The sequence below is a fragment of the Marmota marmota genome, unplaced genomic scaffold, assembly GCF_001458135.2.
Source record: "Marmota marmota marmota unplaced genomic scaffold, marMar, whole genome shotgun sequence".
NCBI lineage: Eukaryota > Metazoa > Chordata > Mammalia > Rodentia > Sciuridae > Marmota > Marmota marmota.
In genome coordinates, this window is record NW_025999982.1 from 2,033,667 (window position 1) to 2,059,503 (window position 25,837).

Below are 25,837 nucleotides of genomic sequence, written 5' to 3' on the forward strand. Positions count from 1 at the left end.
GGGCCCTCCCGCCCTTTCCGCTCCCCCCCGCGTCCGCCCGCTCCGAGAGCAGGAGCCAAAAAGGGAAGGAAGTGAGGACAGGAGCCAGAGTCGCGGACTAGGGGAACGTTGGACGTCCAGGGGCCGAGACGCAGGGGCTCGGGTCCCCACCTCCACTGTCCCCCGCCCCTCCTCTCCAGGATTCTGGAGCTCACGTCGCTCTTCACTGAATTGGAATAAAAATTCCAGTCTCCAGCCTCCGGAGGAGGGCAGGAGCAGAATTTGACATTCCTTTCACCAACCAGAAAAAGGCCAACACTATTGCGGAAAGCGCTTTAGCCGGGAAAAGACCCGGTTACTGCACCCCGCGAGGTTACACTCCCAGCCCCAACCCACGAGTGCAACGGACCGAATCCACGCCAGGTTTTCTGAGGAGCACTTAGTTCCCGCCCACTCTCTGGGGGCGGGGCAGGAAGCCGCCACATCCGGTTGAGACTCGGCTCTGGGGCGTTTCCGGTCCTCGCGGCTGGTTGGAGGGCCAAGGTAGCGTTTGCTTAAGGCGTCTTTGGAGCCGCTGGGTGTGTGACTCTGCACTGTTGCCACCGGAGATTGACTATGTCCGAGGCGTTTGGGAGACCAGGGTAATTGAAAGAGACCAAAGGTGACTGTTTTTGGAAAAGGAATAGAATGCGACACCCGGTTGGAAGCACTGGAACACTACTTTATTCCCACACTAGACCCGTTCCCCATCCGTCTGGCCGACGACCGTCCAGCCCCTTGTGCTGCGGCTTCCTCGGTTCTAAGTTCAGCAGCTGTTTAATGAGCGCCCTCCAGTGGGAGCCAGTCATACAGCAGAGGACACACAGGCTTGTCACGCTGAGCCACAGGAGCCACAGTCCGGGAGGGTAGACGGGCGTTTAACCAGGATTCTCACAATCACTTAACTACAGCTGTGGTGAACCGCACAAGACAGACACGCGACTGTCTGAGGGGAATCACGAGGCAGACCTAAGTCGGGGGCCCAGGGAAGGAGCCAGGCAGAGGGAATCAAGCTGCGGAACTCGAGGCTGGCGGGAGGCCTTTGGTTCATCGGAAGAAAGGAATAGCTGTCTGTTGATGAGCATTGAGAGGAGGGCTGGGGAGCACCTGGTAGGACTGGAGAGGTAGGCAGTGTTCGGGCAGGGTGGGGGGACTCACAGGACGGAGCAGGAAGAATGAATTTACCCCAGAGCACTGGTTCTCCAAGGTTGGTTTCTGTCCCAGAGGTCCCCAAGACAATTTCAGTGGGTATTTGAGGTTAAAACTTAACAACTCTATAAAGATGTTATTTGCATTTTTCATTATAATTTTCTAAGAGTGTACATGCGGGGTTTTCCAGAAGCTACATGATATGTATTGACACCATGGCTTTCAAAACTAATAGAATGTGTATTTATGTATTCTCGTGTTTAAAATCTTTCTATTTTAGGTTTTAGTACAATAAATATCAATAGTTATAGCACAGATAACAAAAGCTTTTGAGAGTCTTTGATTTTTGGCCCTGAGGATTGAGCCTAGGGCACTTTACCACTGAGATACATCCCCAGCCTTTTTTATTTTTTATTGAGACTGGGTTTCACTAAGTTGCTTAGGGCCTCACTAAATTGCTGAGGCTCACCTAATTACAGGCATGTGCCAACAGGCCTGACTGATAATTTTTAAGAAAGTCCTGATACCAAAAATTTTGAGAACCACTGCCCAAGAGCTTTAAGAAGACAAATGCAATAAGATTTGTCTTTAAAAAAAAAAAAATTCCAGCCATTCAGTGTAGGAAGTTTTGAGAGAGTAGGAGCAGGTGATGGGGTACTGTTTGGGGGAGCTGCTACAGTAGCTAGGGCCAGAGATGATGGTAGCTTCCACAGGGTAGTGCTGAGTGCCTTCACTGTGATTTCTGGAAGAAAATAAGAAGGAAGTGAGGAATTTGGGGGTTTCAGGAGGTGGGGTGAGGTACTTGCCCATGGTCAGTCCAGCAGGTGGGAGAGAGATGGGGCTCACATTTTCTGCCTGCCACTTACTGTACTGAGTGCTTTGTCTCCTGCATCTTCTAACAGATCCTAATCCCCCTAATTGTCATCCAGAGCTCCTCTGTGCAATGTGGTAGCCACCATTTTGTTAGTCAAGGTACCACCAATGTGGAAGCCACATATGGCTATTGAGCATTTGAAATGTGGCTAATGTGAATTGATGTGCTGATAGTTTAAAATCAACACCAGCTGTGAACACTTAGGTTAGAAAAAAGGCACTCTCTCCCTCTCTCTCTCTCTCTCTCTCTCTCTCTCTCTCTCTCTCTCTCTATATATATATATATATATATATATATATATACATATACATATATATATTTTTTTCTTTTTGACACTGGTGATTGAATCCAGAGCCACACCCCCAGCCCTATAATTTCTTATATTGTTTATATGTCTACGTAACAGTATTTTGGATTTGATTAAATAAAGCATCAAATTAATTTTACTTTTTCTTTTTTTGCAATACTGGGAATTGAACCCAGGGCCTATAAACATGCTAGGCAAGCATTCTACCCTGAGCTACACACCCCCTCCCCTTTTTAAAAATTTTATTTCCAGTCAGGGACTTAAGTTGCCCAGGCTGGCCTGGAATTTGTGATCCTCCATGCCTCAGCCTCCCTAATAGCTATGATTACAGATGTGCATCACCACAATCAACTTCTTTTCACTTTTCTAATGTGATTACTAGATTATTCAAATTTTCATATGTGGCTTACATTATATTTCTATTGGACAACACTGCCTAAGTAATTTTTTTAAATCAAGACATCCAAGGAAACAGATGCAGTTTAAGCATGTTCAAGGGGCCCTACAGTTAAAATGTAGGGCAGGTCTCTGTGAATTCCAAGTCTGATTCTACCCACCACAGCAGCAGCCTCCCTCCATGGGTGATGAGTTGGGAAGAGAGGGATTAAATAAGAAGGGGAAGAAGATAAGAGGAAATGGAGCACTGTTTACCTTCTCCTTGGAATCCTTATGAATGATCAGGTAGGCAGCTGTGGAGAAAGATTAAGAGGGGTTGGGATGTGGGAATATAGAGGGGGAGGGCAGAGGAATGGTGTCTAGCTCCTGTCCTTCCCATGGTGGGGATAGTGTCACACTCACCGACCCAGCCCAGCACCTTGAAGAGTCCCAGGAGGAGGAAGGCAGACAGGAAGAGCCCTACGCCATCCTCAAGGGAGGGCCCAGAGAAACCTGGCAGATGGAAGAGAAGAGAGTGAACTTCGTGTCTTCCGAGGCATCACCTGGGCTCCACAGTGCCCCTAGGTCTTACCTGCCACCTCCACAGTGACCTCAGCACTGCGCCCCGAGGCGGGCAGGCTGGAGTGGTGGACACGACAGATGTACCGAGCCCCATGCTGCTCAGCAGTGATTGGGGGCAGCTGCAGGTGTCCAGAGAGACTGACAGAGCCATCTGAATGGTGGCGCAGAGAGGAGAGCCACCTCTGCCCCTCGGCCTTCTGAGATCCACTCTCTGAGCCACCCCGGAGCTCCCACTCTACCTCCAGGCCCTCGGAAGGGTAGAAGTGGGACACAAGGCACAGCAACTCTGGAGGTGCCTCCCCTGGGGCAGCCCAAACAAGGGGTGCTGGTGACAGGGACACTTTGGGGGGCTCTGGGGAAAGAGAAGGAAATGAACATGAGAAGTCGGTCCACAATGTCTTCCCTCAGCTTACTCTCCAGCTTCCCCCAAAATGACAAGGGGTATTCTCCAAGAATGGGGAACACACTGTCCCCATGAGTGCTTCACAGGAATCTCCAAGCCAAAGTCCATCAGATCCCCAGGGACTCTCCACCCCACACTACTGCTTCTCTGATTCCCAGGGCCCCTCTTTTTCATCACCCCTCCCTCTGTCATAGTATCCTCCTAACCCCAGTGGCCACCCTCTACCCCCAGAGACGTCTGGCCCCACTCACTGTGCATAGTAAGCTCCAGGGAGACCTGTCCTTGCAGGTATGGCAGGTGTACAGTGGCCAGATAGGTGCCCTCCTGAAAGGGTCGCACGGCAGGCAGCCAGAAGGTCCCATTCCCGGTCCATGGGCCCCATGGATCATCATCATCCCAAGCAGCAAACGCCACTGCTCCTTCTCGGGCTGCTGGCATCTGCCCACCCAGCCCAGGAGTTGCAGCCAGGAGCAGGTGCCCCTTACCCAGGTGCTGTCGTCGCCACTCCAGCCCAAAGGGAGGGGGACTTGGGGCCAGAGATGCAGTAGCCTCGAGGGTTGGGGGCATGTAGGCGAAGCTCAAGTCCAATATAGCATCTTGTCCCAGTCGGATTCGGGGGGCAGGGGTGTGGGTGAGGACAGTCAGCACCACTAGGGAAGACAGCATGAGAGGGGAGGGGAGGAGATATGAGAGAAAAGCAAATTGCCAAAAATAATATGTCGTGCTATTCTCATCACGATCTCATACCTGTTTACAACTCAGGTACTTTTCAACATACATTTGGACAATTACAATAGCCTCTTCTCTGGTCTCTCAATTGTCATTCTCTCCTTCAACCACTACTTTACCCTGTAATCAAACAGTGTGGCTACATGTCTGCTCAGGTCACTTGCCTGATTAAAAATTCCAACTGCCAACTGGTGCAGTGGTGCTCTCCTATAATCACAGCAACTTGGGAGGCTGAGGCAGGAGGATTGCAAGTTCCAGGCCAGCCTGGGCAACTTAGCAAGTCCTGTCTCAAAAAATAAAAAGGGCAGGGAAAGTAACTCAGTGTTGGAGTGCCTCTAGGTTCAATCCCCAGTACCACCACCTCCCCGCAAAAAAATCCCAACTGCCACCTGGACATGTTGACACATACCTATAGTCCCAGCTACTCAGGAGGCTAAGGCAGGAGGATCAATTGAACCCAGGAGTTCAAGGGCAGCCTAGACAATCTATTAAGACACTGTCTCAAAAAAAGAAACAAAAACCCCTCAAAATCCCAGTTATCAAGGAAGTCAGTAGCTAAAGGTATGCAGGCTAGAGCTACATAACCTGGGTTCAATTTTGAACCCTTCTTTTTATAAACTGTATTCCTTGGTTAAGTTACCTAACTCTCAGATTTCTTCATTTGCAACATGGCAATAATACTAACACCCAGGCTAGGGTTGTGGCTCAGCAGTAGAGTGCTCACCTACCACGTGTGAGGCCCTGAGTTCCATCCTCAGCACCACATAAGAATAAATAAAGGGGCTGGGGATGTGGCTCAAGCGGTAGGGCGCTCGCCTGGCATGCGTGTGGCCCGGGTTCGATCCTCAGCACCACATACAAAGATGTTGTGTTCGCCGAAAACTAAGAAATAAGTATTTTTAAAAAAGAATAAATAAAATAAGGGTATTGTGTCCAACTACAACTAAAAAAGAAATTTTTTTAATATTTATTTATTAGTTTTCGGTGGACGCAACATCTTTATTTTTACGTGGTGCTGAGGATCCAACCCAGCGCCCTGCGCATGCCAGGTGAGCGCACTACAGCTTGAGCCACATCCCCAACCCAAAAAAGAAATATTAAAAAAATACTAACACACCCATGTCCTATGACTTTTGAAGAAATAAATAAGATTATGCATATAAAGTACCTAGAACAGGGCCTAGCATATAGAAGATACTCCACAAATGTTAGCTGTTACTAATTTCACTACCTTCATCATCATCATGGACTTCCTAGATACATCACTTAACCTATATTTTCCTCACTAGTCCTATCAGCCAATTCTTAAATATATTTTGTGATAATCAAAGAAAATAACAGGCTTTGGGGATAAATGACTCCTCCTCAAAAACAAAAACAACTTCTTATAGTCCACTATCATCTACAGAATACAACTCAGCCTTCAGATATTTGAAAACTCAATCCCCAAACGACCTTTCCAGACTGCTTCACATCCTGAAAACTAGTCACATTAGAATCCCTTTGTTTGCTTATACTTCCAGCAGCTAAGGAGGCTGTGGCAGGAGGATCACAAGTTCAAAGTCAGTCTAAGCAATTTATTGAGGCCCTAGGCAACTTAGTGAGACCCTGTCTGAAAATAGAAAATAAAAAGGGCTGGGGATGTGACTCAGTGGTTAAATGTCCCTGGGTTCAATCCTTGGTACTAAAAAAAAAAAAAAAAAAAGCCTTTCTTGTGACTAAATTTTAATTGTTGGCCATCTTTTTGCTTTGGTTCTGAGGTTCTACGGTTTCTAATGTCTTTTGTTTTATTTTGTGCTGCTGGGGATCCAACTATCCAACTCAGGGACTCAAGCATGCTAGGCAAGTGTCCTATATCGAGCTACATCTCTAGTCAGTATTTCCTCTATTTCTTCAGACATCTAAATACCACTTCATGTCCTTCAAGGCTAGTTCCACTGCTACTTCTTCCCAGAAATGTCTAGGTCCTTGATGTAGAAGTAATTTTTCTTTTCTTATCATGTTTTGGGGTGCTGGGGGTTGAACCCATAAGCACTCTACCACTGAGCTATATCCCCAGCCCTTTCTATATTTGATTTTGAGACAGAGTCTCTGCTAAGTTGCCTAGGCTGGCCTCAAACTTGGGATCCTCCTGCCTCAATCTCCCAATGACACTGGGATTACAGGTATGTGCTATTGCTAAAAATTTTTGTTTCCTTGTTTACTATTATTTCCTATTTGCTATTATTTACTATTTATGTATATTATTATTATTATTACTACTACTATTTTGGTACTGGGGATGGAATCCAGGGAAATTTAACCACTGAGCCACATCCCCAGCCCTTTTTATTATTTATTTAGAGACAGGGTCTTACTAAGTTGCTTAGGGTCTCACCAAATCGCTGAGGTTAGCTTTGAACATACAATCCTCTTGCCTCAGCCTCCCCAGTCACTGGGATTATAGGTGAGGGCCACCACACTGGGCACTATTTATTTATTTTTGAGGCAAGGTCTTGCCTTGCGGACACAACATCTTTGTTTGTATGTGGTGCTGAGGATGGAACCCAGGCCGCACGCATGCCAGGCAAGCGCGCTACCACTTGAGCCACATCCCCAGCCCTGTTCAGGATGTCTTGAATTCCTAGGCTTAAGTCATCCTCCTGCTTCAGTCTCCCAAATAGCTGAAATTACAGGTTCAAGCACCACACCTTGGTTATTTATTTTTAATATTAGTTTCTGAGGCTTATGAAGTTAAACTTTTCTCAAAAGTTTAGTTAAAAAAAAAAAGAGAGAGAGAGAGACTTGGAGCCAGAGATGCAGTGGCCTCAAGGGTGGGGGGCATGTAGGCAAAGTTCAAGTCCAACATAGCATCTTGTCTCAGTCAATTGTTTAGTTAAAAAAAAAAAAAGTGCAATTTTACTTAATCCTGATTTTTTAAAAAAAAGCAATTCAAAAGTATGTTTTTGGATTTTTCTTAATCCTGATTTTTAAGAAAAGCAATTCAAAAGTAAAAATCAGGATTAGCCAGGTGCAGTGTCTGCATGCCTATAATCCCTGTGGCTCAGGAGGCTGAGACAGGAGGATCATGAGTTCAAAGCCAGCCTCAGCAATTTAGCAAGGTCCTAAGCAACTCAGTGAGACCCTGTCTCTAAATAAAATACAAAAAAGGGCTGGGGGTGTGGCTCAATGGTTAAGTGCCTTTGTGTTCAATCCCTGGTACAAAAAAAAAAAAAAAAAATCAGGATTAATAAATATCTAAAGATTTTACAGTTTAACTCTCAATTTAACAGTGACTTTTTTTTTTAAACTGGGAATTGAACCCAGGGGTATTCTGCCATCCTCCTGCCTCAATCCTCCAGTATAGCTGGTTTTACAGGTATGCCCCACCATGCCCTGCAATAGTGATCTTTAATAAGGGCTATGGAAAGCAATTTTAGACCTGCATCCTTTAAATTGTACTCTGTAGGAATACAGAAGTAAACACAGCCAGGCTTGGTGGTCTGGTCCTGTATTCCCAGCTATACCAAAGACTGAGCCAGAAAGATCCAAAGTTCCAAACCAACCTGAACAAATTAGTGAGTTCCTAAAAAAGGACTGGGAATGTAACTCTGTAGATCGCCCCTGGCTTCAATTCCCAGTACAGCAAAAAAAAAAAAAAAAAAGTGAATAACAACTAATTATCAAATATTACTGAAAAAAAAAAATCACCAGCCAGAGGTGGTGGCATCTGCCTGTAATCCCAGCCACTCAGGAGGTGAGGCAGGAGGATCACAAGTTCAAAGCCAGCCTCAATAACTTAATGAGGCCCTAATCAGTGAGACCCTCTCTAAATAAAATACAAAAAACGGGTGGGGATGTGGCTCAGTGGTTAAGTGCCCCTGGGTTCAATCCCCAGTACCAATAAATAAATAAACAAACAAATCTAAATCTTTAGATCTACCAATTTATAGGAAATATAGAGGAAAGTGGAATATGGTAAATGACACAGGAGGAAAAAATTGGCCAACTTCAGGATGAAGAAAATTCTACAGAACAAGTGACCACGTTTCCCCCCAAAAATCAATAGGTATTTGTTTTACAGTTCTGAGGATCCAACCCAGAGCATGCTAGGCAAGTTCTCTACCACTAAACTACATCCCCAGATCAAGATGATACTAAGGAATTATTACTTGTTTTGTTAGGTATGATAAACATATTGTGATTAAGTTTTCTTAAAACCCTTATTTAATAGAGATGCATTCTGAAGTACTTATGAGTAAAATAATATGGTGCTTGGAATATACCTTCAAACACTTCAAAAAATAAAAAGAGGCTGGGGTTGTAGCTCAGCGGTTGAGTCTTGCCTAGCACATGTGAGGTACTAAGTTCGATCCTCAGTATCCGTAAAAATAAGTAAATAAAAAGAGGGAGGGTAAGTGAAACAATTTGATAAAATTTTGTAACTCTCCAACTGCATAATGGGTAGAAATGGACATAGAGGAGTTCATTCACTATGTTCTCTAATTTTATGGGGAATTTTGTTTGTTTTGTTTTTGTGGTATTAGAGATCAAACCCAAGACCTTGACAAGCACTCTACCACTGAGCTACATCCCCAGCCCTTTTGTGTATCTTTAACATTTCCATAAAAATATTCTAAAAGAATGGTGAAAATTAGCCAGATTGTGCATGCCTGTAATCCCAGCGACTCCTGAGGCTGAGGCAGAAGGATTTTGAGTTCAAAGCCAGCCTCAGCAATGGTGAGGCACTAAGCAACTCAGTGAGACCCTGTCTCTAAATAAAATATGAGAAAGGTCTAGGAGTGTGGCCCAGTGGTTGAGTGGGCTGAGTTCAATCCCTGGTACAAAAAAAAAAAAAAAAAAGGTGAGAATTAAATACTATATACCCAAAATATGCCAAAAAAATATATTTGAGGGGCTGGGGATGTGGCTCAAGTGGTAGCGCGCTCTCCTGGCATGCATGCGGCCTGGGTTCGATCCTCAGCACCACATACAAACAAAGATGTTGTGTCTGCCGAAAACTAAAAAATAAATATTAAAAAAATATATATATTTGAGGGCTGGAGTGATAGCTCAGTGGAAGCACTTGCCTAGCACACATGGTCCCTAGCACCACATGACACAAACAAACAAACAACAACAAAAAAACCCAAGAAAGTGTATTTGTAATACATAATATAGTGGTCTACACCTGTAATCCCAGCTACTTGGGAGGCTGAGGCAGGAGGATTACAAGTTTGAGGCCAGCCTGGACAATTTGGTGAGAGTTTCAAAATAGAAAATAAAAAGGACTGGGGATATAAGTTAGTGGTAGAGCACTCCTGAGTTCAATCCTCAGTTTCACGTAATTTTTTTTAAAAAGTAAAAATTAATTATCAATGATATCTGACCCCAAAGAGATTCCATTTCTAATGTTACATCATAATAATAGCTTTTATAGTCCCTAATCAATTAGAAATGTTTTTTAGAAGGCCATTAGAAATGGGCCTTCAGTGCATTCTAAGCACTGGCACTAAGTACCACAAAGCTACACCCTCAGCCATACACAAGTCACTTTCTTTCTTTCTTTTTTTTTTTTTGTGGTGCTGGGGATAGAACCCAAGACCTTATACATGTGAGGCAAGCACTCTACCAACTGAGCCCCACAAGTCACTTTCTACTTTATGTTAGGATTATCTATGACAAATCTGAGAACCTCTTTGAGGGCACAATCTACACCTGATAACGTTTGTGACCTTAACAGTATTCAGGACCACCCCACATATTGGTTTTGTTTTTTTTTTTTTTCGATGCTGGATTTGGAACCCAGGACCTTAAGCATAACAGGCAAGTGTTCTACCACTGAGCTACACACACAGCTCCCATATATTGATTTAATTTTCCTATAGAGGGACCCAGGTTTTGTTGTATATATAAACACACACACACACACACACACACACACACACACACTTTGGTACTGAAGATTGAACCCAGGGATGCTCAACCATTGAACCACATCCCCAGCCCTTTTTATTTTTGAGAGGGCCTCACTAAGTTGCTGAGACTGGCCTTGAACTTGTGATCCTCCTGCCTCAGTATCCCAAGCTGCTGTGATTACAGCAGTGTGCCTCAATGCCCTGTGGTTTGGGGATATTTTAGAAGGTTCCAACATAAGTGTTATTTGCAACCTTATCAAAGAACTCCTGAGCCCTTTTTCTTAGTGCTAACAAATATTTATTCAATCAGTGAATAAATTAACACAATGCCTCCCTTGATAGTCACAACTAAAAGGCAGGTGGGAAATGGTATGCACCTTTTACAGGTGGAAGAACAAACTCAGAGAGAAACATTCTCATCACCACCTCATAGTGAAGCCAGCAGCCCTAGGAAATATTCCTCTGTTGAGCACTACTGTCCCCACAAAGAGCAGTTTTCTTCTGCCTCTGCCCAGTGTGGGAGCTGCTGACACAGTTGAGGTTTTTGGAGTCTCAGACAGTAGTGGGGACAGTAGTGGGGACAGTAGTGCTCAACAGAGGAATATTTGTGATATTCCTATGTGTGATTCTCTACCAGTGATTAAGGGAAAAGGAACCGGGGAAGGGAAGCAGGAGCTCCATTGCGGCTGACCTGTCTATCAGGTTGGGACAAGATTGAGAAGCCAAGGATTCTACCTGTAACTACCTGGCCTCACAGGGAGAAGAAGCAAGAGCTCATAGACATCCAGGTCAGATCTGCTCCAATCCAGACTTAGAAACCCACTGCCCAGCAAGGTGTCAGACGTCTGGACACTAGGACCGCATTGTACCACGCCATAGGTGGTCTCCCGCCACGTCCCTTTAGCCCACTAGAGCCCACTGTTTGGGGAATCATAGCGCATACCAACGTGCCTAAGAGAAGGAAAATGCACTTTAGAGCAACAGCCATTGCTTTGCTGATTGCCTCATCGGGCTTGTGGGAGCGGGTGAGGGTCGAAGATTGGTATTTGGAACAGGGTGTACTGCAAAGCTAGGGGGTTGCCTAACAAGATACAGACCTGAGAGGCGCGGAGAAAAAAAGTTCCAGCTTCTAAACACCTCCCTACTCCATAACCTTACAAATATCCCAAAATTTGATGCCCAGAAACCTCGCCTCTCCAAAGCCCCGCCCTTCAAAGCACCACGAAGTCCCGCCCCCAAACCGCGGTTGGTTTTTATCTTACTGGTTCAGGGCTAGGAGGAACACTAGAGGCCGATTAATTCTAGCTAAACTATCTCGCTTTACAAAACGGAAACTGAACCCTGAGTGCAGAAATGATTAGCTTAAGACCATACTGCGAGTCCAGGTAATCAGAATGGTTAGAATTTCCCCCTCCATCTCTTATCTCCCCTCCCCAGCTACCTGTTGCCACGGTGATAAGAACAGGCTCCTGCTGAGGCTCTGGCTGGAGTCGCAAGAGGCTGGAGAGGCTAAGAACCGAGCTGGACATGCTGACGGTCAGCCAAGCCCCGTCCAGGGCCCGCGGGCAGCTCCGCTCCGGGGTCAGGCCGCTGGCCCAATTTGCAGAGGCAGGGAGCGGGATGTATCGGCTTATCTCGCAGTGTGGTGCGGGGACGCCCCGGGGGTACCTCCTGAAGGCAGCCTGCAGGGTGCCCGTGGGGTCTGTGAGATCGGGGAAGAAATGCAGCTGTAGAGTCACTGCCCGGGACTGGAAGGGTACGGTTCAGTAAACTTCAGTTGAACAGTGTACCTCGTAGCGAGAAGCTTAGAGGTAATCCAGACTCATTTAGATAAGAGAGAGAAACTCAGGCCCGAGGTCAATGCGCGTTCTAAAGAGGAGGGATTTTCGGTAGAGTACACAGAGATGGGGGCGAGTCCCGGAAGACTCACCGTCCACTTTGAGGTAGAGCTTAGGGTCGAGGTCTGGCCGGGGTGGCGGTCCCTCGGGTCCCTGGCGCAGAAGCAGTGCGGCGGGTCTCTTGGCCAGGCCGCCCCCGCCCACATCCTCCACGAACCAACACTCGATCGCAGATGGTCCTGCTGAGACGGTGGTCGCCAGGCCTGGGGGAGCGGGCCGCGGGTGACTGGGCGGCCGATGTCATATGACCCAACCCCCGCCCCCCACACACACACGGTGCCGACGCTCGGTGGGGCTTCCTTTTCCGCTTCCCCACCCCTGTTCCTGGGCGAGAAGTCGCGGGGTTCGCTCACCCAAAGTCACAGCAAGGAGCAGGGACAGGGGCTTCATGGCGCTGCGATCTCCTCAGCCCCGAGAAGCCTTCTCTTCCTCCTTTCACTTTCGCTTTCCTTTCCTCCAAAGGACAGCAGGAGGAGCCGAGGCAATCTCCGCTCAGGTTAGGTGAGGACCGTGGAGGTGGATGTATCCCCCACTGGTCAAGCACGGATATTCTGGTTACTTCCTCTCCAGGTTTCAGTGGACGCCTCAGCCCTGCCACCACCTCCTGGACTACCCAGCATCGCCGGATTTGAGCCCTCCCCAAACCTAAACTCCCCTCTAGGATCTTCCCCGCACTATGCACTTCCCTGAGAACTATTACTCCCGCTTCGCACACCGGTGTCAGGTCCCCAATAAGCACGTAGGGGTTATAGGGAAGCCAAGTGAAATGACCAATAAATATTTTAATCACTGTTTAAAAAATTAAAAGCTTGTACTACGACTTACTCCCTCCTATTTCCACCCACTCCCTATTGAGAACCAAGTTGAGTGAGGATCCCCAGGGGAGGTGTGTGTGTGAGAGAGCATAGAAATAAGGGTCGCATCCTGCAGGAAGGGATAGGTTCTAGGACAACAGTGGGGCTCAAAGGCCTTGTCCCCACAACACAAACACAGACTTCAGGCACAGACTACAACAACCTGACCCTTGACCCTGTGAATTCAAGATGCTCTACACGCCCCTTTCCCTCCCACACCATGTTCGCCCTCCTATGTGGAACTGGGGCTTCGGAATACCCACCAGAGGGGAAAGAAAGGTGACTTAATTCCGGATACCTTGAAAGGAAGGGGCTAAAGAATGGAATGGGCTGGCGGTGGTGCAATGTGGTTCCCCCTCCACAATATATACAAGTCCAAAGAGATAAAGGAAGACAGTGAGTGTGATGGGAGATCACCAGGGGGCCATGGTGCCCCTGGATCGTGCTCCCTATTCCCTCTTCCCCCGAAGTAACCCCACTAGCTTGCCCCTTCAGTTTGCTCCGCCGCCCCCATTGAAGCCCATCTCCACCTTGTGGACAGTGGGTGGGGACCAGACTCGTCTGCTGGATGGGGGCGTGCCACTGGCCTCCTCACCACTGCCCCCGCCCGCACTGGCAGACTCTCTCTTGGGAAGCAAGGCTGGCCCAGTGGGCGCTGCAGGTCCAAGTCCCGCCCCGCCCCCACCCATGCGGTGCCGGCGCTCACAGTGTCCCCGGTGACGCATGAAACTGTCTCGCCACATGAACTTCTTGGCACAGACACCGCACTCATAGGGCTTGAGACCTGTATGTGTCTTCATGTGTTCCGTCAGGTGGTGTTTCATCTTGAACTTTTTGTTGCACACGGGGCAGTCAAAGGGCCGCAGGTTGAGGTGCATGTTCACGTGCCGATCCCTCATACTCTTGTGGGAGAAGGCCTTCCCGCAGTGACACAGAAAGATCTTATTACCGTCCCCGCTGCTGGTCCCTCCAGGGGCTCCACCAGTGCCACCTGGCACACCCAGGCCTCCCCCTGATGTGCCCCCCAGGGTGACAGCCCCGTGTTCTGCCTGGTTCCCTGGTGGCTGGCCCGGAGCCTGTGAGGAGGAGGAAGAGGAAGATGATGGGAAGACCAAAATCTGGTTGCCCTGCATGTCTAAGGGAAGGAGGGGTCTTGGGGGATGGGTGGGGGCATAGGAGGAGGGGGTGGGTCCCCCTGAGTCATCAAGCCCTGCCCCAGAACCCCCACTCTCATAAGGGCCAAAGTCATTAGAGGACTCACAGAAGTTGACCTGCTCCTCGCCCTTGTCTGGGGGCTCAGTCAGGGTCCGGACATCACTGATACTGAGAGTAGCCTCAGGCCCTCCCCCAGCTGGAACCCCAGAGCCACCCCCCAGCTCTTCATCTTCATCATCCTCACAGGTCAACACCAGGTCTTCCTCTTCCTCCTCTTCCTCTAGATCTGGGTCCTGGGAAACCAGGGGTGCTGGTGCAGGGCAATTTCCACCCCGTTTCACATATACCCAATGTTTCTGTGGCATGACACTGGCAGGTGTATAGGTGGGTCGCCGAAGCCCAGCCCCAGGGACCACCGCCCCCCTCCCATCCCCACCATCATCGCATAGCTCATCTGCCTCCAGCAGCAACTTCCCAGAGGTGGCACCCCCACTGCCAACTACAGGGGCTGGGAATACAGGGCCACCTCCTCGTCGCTCCCCACTGCCCACTGCAGAAGCTGCAAATGCCTCTTGGGTGGAAGATGAGAAATCAGTGGACTCCCGGGGACTGAAGTAGTTGCTGCTGCTGGGAGACTGATTCTCACTGGCCCGGCTGGAGGTATGGGAGCGCACAGAGCCTGTGGTGGTAGGGGCCACAGTACTCCCACTCCCTGATGGGGCCCCAGCACCAGGGACAGTGACAGAAGTGGCTGCGGCAGTACTGATGGTTGTGGTGGCTGACGCTCGGCCCTCTCGGAGGAGTTCAGTGCACTTGTCCACAATGTGCCACATCTGGAGCACAGACCCCACAGTGAGGAAGTTGACAATGTCAGCAGCAGCCATGCTCAGGCGGCCAGTGTAAGCAGAGGCCAGGACAGTCTCAAAGGCACCTGGGTCCATGACGCTGGGCAGTGAGATGGAGGTCATGCCCTTGAGTAGGACCTGGTCATGGAAGTAAGGAGAAGAGGCAGCCAAGACAGCCCGATGAGCCCGAAACTCCCGGCCTTGCACTCGGATGGATACATCACAGAGCTGGCCCTGAAGCCGCTGCTGATTGAGGGATTCCAGAAGGGCACTGGTCACTTCAGGGAAGGACACATGTACCACTGCAGCGGCTGGCAGGGGCAGTGGGGGTGGAGCCAGCGATAGAGGCAAGGGGAGTGCTGCCCCACTGGGTGATAGACCAGATGGCTCCATGTTGTGGAGGGAGGGGACACCCCCCCCAGCCACTGGAACAAAGGAAGGAGGAGGGCGGCCGGGGGGGTCTCTGGGGAAAAAAAAAAAGAATAACATTTTATAAAGACATAGACTATTGCAGTTTAAAAACATGTTCATGCTGGTCTCTAAGCAACACTTTACAATACTGGGTAAGGTATACCTCTCAACCCCATTTGACAGATGAGTAAACTAAGGCTCAGGAAGATTAAGAGATTATCCAAGGTCACACAACCAGTAAATGGCAGCACCAGAAAACGCAGGTGTCCAGACCCCAAATTTAGTACCCTTTCCTTGAAGGTTAGAGAAATAAGGCACTCTTAGGGAGTAAGGGTAACTTCACCTTGGAATTACATCCTATTTCCCTGAGAGCCTGACTTTCCAAAAATCCACCTTTTTGGTGTTTTGCACCCATTGCTTGAGGAGGGGCAGGTCTGCTCCTCTACTGAAAACCACCCTTGGCTCCATCTCTTGGGGCTCTGACACCCTCTCACAGACCACGCCCCTTTCGCCTCGGCGCACCACTAACCCCGCCCCTTTCGAGACCCTCCCCGTGCTCCGCCCCCACAGGATCTTTCGACCCCGCCCCTTGGCTGCCCCCGCCCCACATCGGACCCCGACCCCCCCCTGCTCCGCCCCAAGCACTACCTCGGCCTCTTCTCCCACCCGGAAGGCGCCCCCAGCCCCGCGCGCCCCCGCTTACCGGGCCGCGCGCCCCCGGGGCCCCCCCCGCCCCTCACTCGGCGGCCAGAGCTGCAGCCTGGGCCCCTCCCGCCGCCATCTTGCGCCGACTCCCTCCGCCCTCCGCCTCCGCTCCGCCTCCTGCCCCTCCGACTTTAAAGGCACAGGCGGGCACCCGCCCGTGCCGCTGGGCAATACTCCGCCGACTCAGCCACTTCTCCTTTAAAGAACCGTCGTCGCATTACACCTTAAAGGTACCTGGTTCCCTCTTCTGTTGAAGACCCGGGACTTGGTTTAGCCAAATCCTTCATTCCCCTTTAATTCCATAAGCCACTGGTGACGGGTCCTGGTCTTCGCTCCTGGCTCCGCCCCCAAGCTGTGGCCATTAGCGGCTTTGGGGGATCTAATAACCCTCTTCCCTGCTTCTGACAGTCTCGTTGAAGCCCCGCCCCCTTCCTCCGGGCCTGGATTGGCCATGTAACCTTGAGTCGGCCTCCGATTGGCCTTTTCCTTCTTAGAGCTTGAAGTGAGAAAGTACAGCGCGTTAAGGAGGCTGAAGCACTTTTTGTTTTTTTAAGTGCCTAGAGGAGTGCACCAGGAAGGCCTGAGCGCTAGGAAGCCTCGAGAGAGGTGTGCGGGCCAGGGTATAAAGGGCAAATCTTGCACTACTTGGGGTCCTGGGCTAACCTGAGCCAAGGGGCAGCTGATACCAAGCTGTGACAACAGAAGGACAAGAAAAAGACAGGAATACAATAAGAAAAGAACTTTATTAATGTTTCTGTGTAAAACTTAAGCTTTGTTTAAAAGAATCACCACCAAAAAGAGATTAGCTCAGTCCATCCCTTCCTCGGTCATCTGCTTCCCACCATCCTCCAAATGCTATCCCAAAACATTTTAGAGGCAGGGAGAGGAGGAGGCAGCTAATCAGAGTCTGAGAGTACGATGATCTCCTCTGGATCACACTGTGTGGCCACACTCATCTGCAGGGAAGTGAGAGAAAAGTCTGGAGTACTGGGGGAGAAGTATGAGGGAATGACTTAGGAGATTAAAAAAACAGAATGGGAAAAAGGGAAGAGATGTGGCAGGTGTCATATTTACAGAACTGAAGCAATGAAAGAGAATGAACTGTAAGGGGAAAAACAGCCTCCCCTCTTACCTTGTAAGTGCCAGGCCGGGGAGGTTGTAATTGGGGAATTTGGGACAACCGGGCTGGAGAAGGGCTACAGAGGGAGCTGGTCACCAGGCCATGACTGGGAGAGTCCACCCTCGTGGAGGAATCGGCAACTGGGACTGTGGAAGCCAAGGGGGAAGGTGGGCTGGACAGGGTATATATTTTCTTCCCATTCTTCTCATGCACTGCCTTTTGATCTTCTACAAAGCTGAGGACAAAACAAATGCATGAAGAGTATGAGGACCTAAGGCTGGAGGGAGAGTGCACAGGCTCTCCCAGCAGACTCAGTTCTCCAGTATTTCTCTGAAGAAAGAACCCGGCAATCCCTCCTCAACTTCTCTTCTTCCTCCTGTTGTTTTTACCTGTTTTCTAATGGTCCAGATCCTTTTTGCTTCCTCTCCTTCCGAAATTTCTTGCAGGGGGGACTGGAACCTCCCCAAATATGGGGAGAGACACCTCCATTGAAGGACGTGGAGGTGACCATGGCTGCCCCATTCTCCAAGACAGTGGTGAGGGGATCCTCTGTCTGCTTCCTGGATGAGGAAATATCGCTGCCTTCAGGGGAAGGGGTAGTATCCACCGGCAATGCTTCAATCTCTAGCTCAAAGATCTGAGACATAGGGCTCTCTTCCTCCAGGGGCAACTCTTCAAGATGTTCTCCACTGCTTTCTGCATGAATGCTGGAGGGAGCCAGAGGTTCTTCCAACAGTGAAGCTGGTGACAGTGTGAGTTCTTTGTTTTGCTGCTCCCCTGAAGACCCGCTGATCTCTTTGCCAGATTCCAGCTTCTTTTCATTGGAAATATGTAGTGGGGACATGGAGCTCTTGTCTCCATCCTTACCTGAGAAAGAAAAAAAGAAGGGAGGAGTAGTATGAGGACTAAGGGGGAAATACTACTGAGAATAAACTAGGAATAAGAGGAAAGAAAAGAGTCTCAACAGGTGGCTGATGCCCACAAGAGTAGAACTTACAAGAAGAAGGTTTCTCTTACATACCTGCTCTCTCCTCCTCCTCTTCTTCTTCCTCTTCATCATCCCCCTGACCTTCCGGTATCTGTTCTAGATCCTCCTCTTCTTCAGAATCTGTGACCTCCTCTTCCTCTTCCTCCTCCTCCTCATCATCAGTTTCCTCATCTTCTTCATCATCTGTCTCGGCCTTGGAGGTAGCAGGGCACTTTGGAGATGCCATTCCACTAGGGCCCTGAGGGAAAAAGCAGTTTTTCTAAGAAATTCCTTGCCCCAGAGGGTTCAGTTCTTGCATTCCTTCTGCACACCCCCTCTTGGTCACCCTGGAATCCCTGGTGGTTACTGTGGGGGAGAGGATAAGGTCTCTCTTAAGGGTGTATCCCTTCCACACCTCACCAGAATCCAAGGCTTTGTGGGGTTCTGCAGAGGGGGAAGAGGTGCCGGGAAGCCGGGCTCTTCTCCTCTGTCTCTCGCCCTCCTCACTTTTGTCTTGCATCATTGCATATTTGGTAATGACCTCATCCAGCCGGCTCAAAGCCAAGCTTCGGTTTTCCCGAAGGCGCCGGGCCAATGCAGGATCCGATAGTGCAGGATCAATGCCTATGTGGGAAGATATAGTGACAGCACTCAGCCCAAACCCTGGAAGGAATTAGGGACATGCCCCCTCTGCTACTAAAGAATCACTGATGAGCATCCCTCTAACCCCCTACCTGGCCTATAGTCATCTGTGAGGTGACAGCCAAAGTTGTAAATGAGATCAAGGTGGCGTCGCTCCTGTAACCTGACGCCCACATCTCGGAAGGCATCTTGAGCCAGGACCTGGAGCTGCTGTCGGGGAAGGCCAAGACTGTGACGAGTAGCTGCCTTCTCTATAGCCCTCAACACATCTCCATAGTCAGGGAAAGTATCAGGCCCTGGCTTGTTGATGAGCCGCTCAATGCGCCTATTAACCTCTGGGTAGCGAGTACCACGGTAGGGGATGCGCTGCTCTATGACTCGGCCTGTCAACGAAGAGCAGTCCTTCAGCTCACACAGACGCCCAAAGAGGCGAATCAGTTTACGCTTCAACCGGGCCTCCTGCAGATATGTAGAGTCTGGGTCATCCAACTCTGAAAGATCCAGCTCTTTCTCCTGCAGTCGACGAATCTCTGCAACGTAGAGTGCCAGCAGCTGCTCTAAGCGCTGGATCTGCCTCCGAGAACCACGCGTCCTTGGGGTCTCAGAAGCAGTAGTTTCAGCATTTGCAGGGTCTGAAGCAGAATCTGTGGGAGGGTTATTCCCAGATGGCTCACTAGAAGTGGTGGCAGCAGGGGTAAGGTTCAGCTTCTTCTTGGCTGAGTGGGCCTTGAGAACAGTGCAGAGCTCATTGATATATACATAGAGCTTAGATGGCCGGTTCCGGGCCCGAGATAAGACCCGAGAAAGGATGTTGCAGAACTCCGCAGAAGCCAAAAACAGAGAGTGGGCACGCTGCTGCCGGTTATAGAGGAATGGGACCACCTCAGGGTGGTCCGATGTCTGTGTCTTACACAGTTCAAGGAACTAGACGATTCAAGGAAAAAAGGGAAGGGGAAAGAAACAAGGGAGAGGGTTGAGAGAAAGAAGGCAAGTTGGGGTTAGTGGGGAAGACAAGACAGGAGAGCCAGTCAGCCATCCCCCTCCCTAGGGCACAAGAATCTTCTCCCCTAAAGCTCACCTCTTCAAACAGCTTCTCATTCTCCAACTTGTAGCATTTCTTGCCGCCAGAACTACTGCTTCCTCCGGCCCCATGGGGCTCAGAGGAGCCAGGGGCTTCTGGCCGGGGTGAGGCCGGATTGGGGAGTGGGTGGGAGGGCCCTGGCTGAGCAGCTGCTTCATCTTCATCATCATCATCCAGCACAATGATGCTATTAGCGGTGGCCATGGGGGATCAAATCCCCAGGATGGAGGAAGTGTTGGGGATTTCGGAATTCCTGCTGGAAGGGGATGGGGCCTCAGAAAGAGCCCCTCCAGCATAGACAGCCCCATCCCTTCAGCTCACACATATTCCAATCACCTTACGTTTCAGTACCTCCTAGCTCTGCCAAAAGTGTCCTCACTGACTATCTTCAGCAACTTTACATGTGAGAGGGCAAACCTCCTCGAAACCTTAAGGCCCCACCCCCAGCTCCACCCCTCATGTCAATTTCCGGTCTTTCAGTTCCATTTCCCCACTTTTTCATAGTTGGCAATTGTTACTCTAAATTCTAGTACCACCTCCTACACTGCATCCCAAGTTTCCCTGAAACCCGCTTCCACAGGGAACACACCCCTCCTGTCAATGCCATCTCACGTGTTTACCCCTCACCCTCAAACACGCCAAACCCACACCCCATCCCGAATGATCACCCCAACTTCTAGACTGAGTGAAAGAGGTCCCTCCCAACAACCCATTCTCCTTTCCCCTCCATTAATTATCTTCATATTTCACCTTCTAATAGGTTCCTCTCAGGTTCTAAAGAACCTTTAGGTTGGAGATTTTTCAACAAGTACCCTCCCTCCCACCCCACCCTAATTTTCCCCATTCTCTCAGTGACTAGTAACCGACTGTGAGCACCCCGCCTCCAGGCTCTCCTGATTCCTCTCGGACTCCAACCCTGAGTCAGGCCGGGTCGGTGTATGAGCTTCCCGCCAAGTACCACCTCCCCCAGTTCGGGCCCCGGCCGCCCCACTCCCCTTCAGGGACGGGAAGGTACTATAGCTTGCCCCTCAGACTCAGTACCCAGGTTTCCCCAATACCTCTTCCTCTATATCCCCGCCCCCGCCTTAACTCCCCGCATGGTCAGGCCCCCACCTCAAAAACGGTCTCTCCAGGCGACCCTCGCCGCTGATCTCAGAACCTCGCATGGTTCCCTGCGCCTTTCTTCCCCCTCCCACCGCAGGCCCCACTCCGGACCGGAAGTCGCAGAGTTTCCGCCTACATGCAACCAAGCGCGGCCATATTGTACGGAACTCAGGCTTCCAGTGGCCGGAAGTGGCTGTAGGCCCGCCCACATACTCTAAGATTCTCTTCCCTTTAACCTGTAAGGGGCGGGGCTTGTCCCGGCAAGGCGTCCCAAAGTACCTGGGAACCACCATTTTGCCGTACGGCACTGGCTTCCAGGGGACTCGGGCCTGCAGCCTTGGAGCTCTTTTCATCCGGTGCTTCTACGACTTGACCAATCAGAAACTTCCTGGTCTCGGGCCCAATCGCCCGCGAGTCGCGTGCAGGGAGGATTAAACCACCTTTCCACGGAGGGGAAGAGGGCGGTGCAGGGTGGATAAAGCATTGGGCTCTCTAAGGCTGTGCAACGTTTCCTGAAAAGGCTGGAGTGTCTGAAGTGGGAAATAAAATCTTTTCCTTTCGCTGGGCTGTTGGCACGCCTTCCGGCCCCGCTTTCCCATCTCGGAGGTACCCGTTTCCACGGCTTAATCGACTGCGCTCGCCCCTTCACTGCAAAGGCAGCGCGCTCCTTGCCGCTGTCCAGCAGCTACCTCCACTGCCGGAGGCTGGGTCTCTGATCGAGAAATCATAACACATACATACAAATGAGCACAACGCGCTACACAGATGGGTTGTGCTTATTATTGCTATTGCTGATTTGCTGTTCAAGCTCCACTAGAGAACTACAGACCAACCAAGCTGATGGGGCCCGAGTGGCTCTTCTCTGAAGGACAAGAAGGGCCGGCGGTGAAGACCAAGACCCTGCTTTGTCGTGGAGGTCCAGAGCCCGGAGGGCGGGTGATGAAGGGGCTGGGACTTTGAGAAGATTGCCGCCAGGAGAGCTGGGAGACGGAATACCGCAGGTCTCGTCACCTTTTCTTGAGAGTCGAGTAAAGAACGAAGAGGGAAGAAATCGGGTGTGATGCCCGCCTCGCCCAATTTAGGGAGGTTGAAGGTTCCTGGAGGCAAGGCTGGGTCGAGAGGTGAGAGATGAAGAAACCAGAAAGGTTAATATGGTCCCAGTTACTGAGAGCCCCACCTGTTCATTCTTCCGCATTCCACAAGTGGTGGGCACCTTGCCAAAATCCAGGACCGCAGACCTTACGTTCCTGTCACTCTCAAGACTCCCAGAACCTCAAAGTCACCCTTCAATTGAAGAATCCCACATCGCTTCTCTACATTGTCTAAACCTACAGCCTTCAAATTGGGGAACAGGAAAACCTTCCAAAAAGTTGAGACTTGAGATATAAAGAATTTAATTTCCAGATCCTCGATTTTCCTGAAACTGGTCTTCCTAAATAGACGCGGACTTTAGATTCCCCCTTTCCCCTTCCTTTTCCTGATGGACCTTCTTCCTCTTAAAAAGAAAAAAAAAAAAAAAAGAGGTAGTTCTCAACTATGAAATCCCCTGGGGCAATCTTACCTCTTAAATATAGAAGCATGTAGCCTATTTCTTTCATCAAAGCTCTGTGAACACCACCTCTTCTAATTTATTAAAATTTCGCTTTAATTTAAAAATTTGCATATTTTTATGCGATTTAATAGATTTTTTTTTTTAATCCGGGATTGAACCCAGGGTCGTTTAATCAAGGAGCCACATCTCCGGCCCTTTTATATATTTAGAGACAAGGTCTCATTGAGTTGTTTAGGGCCTCACTAAATTGCTGAGGCTGACCTTGAACTCAGGATCCTCCTGCCTCAGCCTCAAGAGCCTCTAGGATTACAGGGGTAGACCACTGAGCCCTGCAGATTATTTTTTTTTTTTTTTTTTTTTTTTTTTAAATATTTATTTTTTTTAGTTCTCGGCGGACACAACATCTTTGTTTGTATGTGGTGCTGAGGATCGAACCCGGGCCGCACGCATGCCAGGCGAGCGCGCTACCGCTTGAGCCACATCCCCAGCCCCAATGCAGATTATTTTTTTATAAGTGTAATGATAACCCAAAAATTTTTAACTGGAGTCCTACAATCATAACAAAGAGTTTTCTTCTCAATTAATATATATGTATATACAGGGAGATATGATTGGTCAGTATAAAAACTACAAGGCTAGGGGCTAGGATATGGCTTAGAGTCCCCACTTCGCATGTGCAAGGCCATTGGTTCAATCCCCAGCACAAAACAAAAAAACTTTCTAGTATAAAAACAGACGGCCTGGGGATGTGGCTCAAGTGGTAGCGCGATCCCCGATCCCCTGGCATGCACGCTGCGCTGGGTTCGATCCTCAGCACCACATACAAATAAAGATGTTGTGTCTGCCGAAAACTAAAAAATAAATATTAAAAACACTCTCTCTCTCTTAAAAAAAAAAAAAAAAGACGTCCTGGCCAAGCCGGGCACTGTGGTGTACTCATATAATCCTAGTGGCTTGGGAGGCTGAGGCAGGAGGATCTTGAGTACAAAACCAGCCTCAGCAAAAGCAAGGTGCTCAGCATCTCGGTGAGACCTTGTATCTAAAAAAAAAAAAAAAAATAGGTCTGGGGATGTGGCTCAGAGTGGTCGAGTGCACCTGAGTTCATTCCCCAGTACCACCCCCCTCAAAAAAAAACAGTTGTCAAGAAGTGAAATGGTAATAAAAGTTCAAGAAGAAAAATTGATGAAAGAAAGGGATGTGTTCCAGGCTGGGGATATAGCTCAGTTGGATGGCTGCTTGCATGCACAAGGCCCTGGGTTCAATCCCCAGCACCCCCCACACACACACACAAAAAGAATGTGTCCCAGTTCATAAGTGATTATTTTAAATGGGTGGTGGTAGGTACCAAGATGCTGTGGTATTTTAAATCCCCTGGACTTTCAAAAAAGCAATTTTTCTTATCTTAAAACATGAATGTTTTCAACATACCAGGAACTACATCCTTGAAACAATTTTAATTGATAATGAAAAATTTTAGATGCTTACTTTGAAATATATGAAGGTTCCAGCACAGCAAAGGGAACATCCAACAGAGTGGACAGACAGCCTGCAGAACAGCAGAAAATATTTGCAAACTATCATTCATCAAGGGATTAATATTCAGGATATACAAAAATCAAAATACAGAATCAGGGCTGGGGTTGTAGCTCAGCAGTAGAGTGCTCACCTAGTATGTGTGAGGCGCTGGGTTTGATCCTCAGCACCATATAAAAATAAAAATAAAGGTATTGTCCAACTACAACTAAAAAAAAAATTAAAGATACAGAATCAACATTGGTGTCCATGAATAATGGATGAATGGGTGAAGAAAATGCCAAAATACCATGTATATATCCATATATATATATATATATATATATATATAGAGAGAGAGAGAGAGAGAGAGAGAGAGAGAGAGATCAGCCATAAAAAGGCAACATGAATGAACCTGGAGGACACTATGTTATGAAATAAGTAATGAACAAATATTACATGTTTTCATATGTGGAAGCCTAAAAAGTTGATCTTATAGAAGTAGAGAGTAGAATAGTGGTTATCAGAGGCTGGGAAGGGTATAGGGGGATAGAGAGTTTAAAAAAAGGATTATTAAGTTCTAGTGTTCTATAGCATAATAAGATGACAATAGTTAATAATTTATTGTATATTTCAAAATAGCTGGAAGACAGGACTTTGAATGTTCCCAACACAAATGATAAATATTTGAAGTGATGGATGTGATAATTACTCTGATTTGATCACTGCACATCATAAACATGGGTCAAAATAACAGTGTTCCTTATGAATATGTACAATAATTTTGTGTCAATTTCAAAGTTTTACAAAATATGTTAGGGAGCATATACTTTAAACAAATTGTTACCCAGACTGTAGGTGCAGAAATTTTAGACTGCTGACATAAGCTGTCCAGTATCCCCACCACAGGCCCCAACAGTCCCATTTCCCTCCTGTCTCCCCTCTCACCTCTGTGGCAAGGAAAGAGGAAGTTTATAGGAATGGTGGTCACAATTCCAGCTCCTCCTCTTTCTGAGGTGTCCCTAGGAGCCAGTCCCCCAGTTTTGCGCATGGTAGAATCCACAGCAGCTTATAAGCAGCCTCCAACATCAGCAGTGTCAAGAACAGAATCAGGAAAATAAGGAAGGCCGTGTCCAAAGCACATTGCAGGGGACTCCTGGGAGGAGAGGGACCTTGGGCAAATGCCAGGAACACATCTCCCTCGTCCACCTTGCCTTCCTCCTGTGCCATTCTCACCCATGGTCTGACAGCTGGCTGGATAAGTGGGCCTGGGATGGAAGCCTTGGCTCAGCACTGCCAAGATTAAGGGACGCGGCTGTGGCAAGTCCTGCACCTGCCGTTCTTGACCCTAATTCCAACACCGGAGAGAAAGGAGAAAAGGGTCTCTGAATCTTGGGAGCAATTATTCAATCATCCAGGTGATGTGACAGGCCTACAGTAAATGATTTCTCAACTCTGATCAGCTTTACCATAGTATAATCCAGTGATTTGAAAACGGAGGGACCAACCTAGAGACATAAACTGCAACTGTCCATCATTTTGAGTCTAGGCTCAAGGGTCAGTCTTGGGCCCCTACAGTGAGCAAGATGACCTAGTGTGAGCCGCGGTCAATCAGGCAGCTATAGCCACTTCCGGCTTTCTGGCAGGTAGCGGACGC

The 25,837-nt window shown here is 48.8% G+C and overlaps 4 protein-coding genes and 1 long non-coding RNA gene across 7 annotated transcripts; 1 reads left to right on the forward strand and 4 right to left on the reverse strand.

The window, feature by feature from the left end:
* Positions 1-679: 679 nt before the first annotated feature.
* LOC107143795 (TAP binding protein) lies at positions 680-12,949 on the reverse strand. Its single transcript, XM_015487546.2, has 8 exons — positions 12,586-12,949; positions 12,265-12,435; positions 11,776-12,036; positions 3,960-4,358; positions 3,316-3,657; positions 3,147-3,236; positions 3,000-3,037; positions 680-1,909 (listed from the first exon to the last, which is right to left on the reverse strand). Exons 1-8 carry the CDS (start codon positions 12,620-12,622, stop codon positions 1,898-1,900), a joined length of 1,350 nt encoding a protein of 449 aa, XP_015343032.1. The 5' UTR covers positions 12,623-12,949; the 3' UTR covers positions 680-1,897.
* Positions 11,606-13,039, forward strand: LOC125617416. The gene is made up of 2 exons (XR_007348398.1): positions 11,606-11,719; positions 12,803-13,039. It is a non-coding gene; the product is annotated as an uncharacterized LOC125617416 (long non-coding RNA).
* On the reverse strand, positions 12,995-16,581 carry Zbtb22 (zinc finger and BTB domain containing 22). 2 transcript variants are annotated; one of them, XM_048805107.1, is made up of 2 exons: positions 16,437-16,581; positions 12,995-15,549 (listed from the first exon to the last, which is right to left on the reverse strand). In XM_048805107.1, the coding sequence occupies exons 1-2, from the start codon at positions 16,487-16,489 to the stop codon at positions 13,578-13,580; spliced, it is 2,025 nt and encodes a 674-aa protein (XP_048661064.1). In that variant the 5' UTR covers positions 16,490-16,581; the 3' UTR covers positions 12,995-13,577. The 2 variants fall into 2 exon arrangements, with proteins under 2 accessions (XP_048661064.1, XP_015343020.1); XM_015487534.2 differs by lacking the exon at positions 16,437-16,581 and adding an exon at positions 16,201-16,298.
* A 345-nt stretch (positions 16,582-16,926) lies between these two features.
* Daxx (death domain associated protein) lies at positions 16,927-21,277 on the reverse strand. Of its 2 annotated transcripts, none has more exons than XM_015487530.2 (8): positions 21,126-21,277; positions 20,010-20,268; positions 19,024-19,855; positions 18,705-18,913; positions 18,344-18,548; positions 17,712-18,189; positions 17,335-17,557; positions 16,927-17,158 (listed from the first exon to the last, which is right to left on the reverse strand). In XM_015487530.2, the coding sequence occupies exons 2-8, from the start codon at positions 20,214-20,216 to the stop codon at positions 17,099-17,101; spliced, it is 2,214 nt and encodes a 737-aa protein (XP_015343016.1). In that variant the 5' UTR covers positions 20,217-20,268; positions 21,126-21,277; the 3' UTR covers positions 16,927-17,098. The 2 variants fall into 2 exon arrangements, with proteins under 2 accessions (XP_015343016.1, XP_015343017.1); XM_015487531.2 differs by having other exon boundaries at positions 20,010-20,265; positions 21,126-21,266.
* Positions 21,278-25,167: 3,890 nt separating this feature from the next.
* Smim40 (small integral membrane protein 40) lies at positions 25,168-25,536 on the reverse strand. The gene has a single exon (XM_048805117.1). It carries the CDS (start codon positions 25,408-25,410, stop codon positions 25,168-25,170), a length of 243 nt encoding a protein of 80 aa, XP_048661074.1. The 5' UTR covers positions 25,411-25,536.
* Positions 25,537-25,837: the final 301 nt, after the last annotated feature.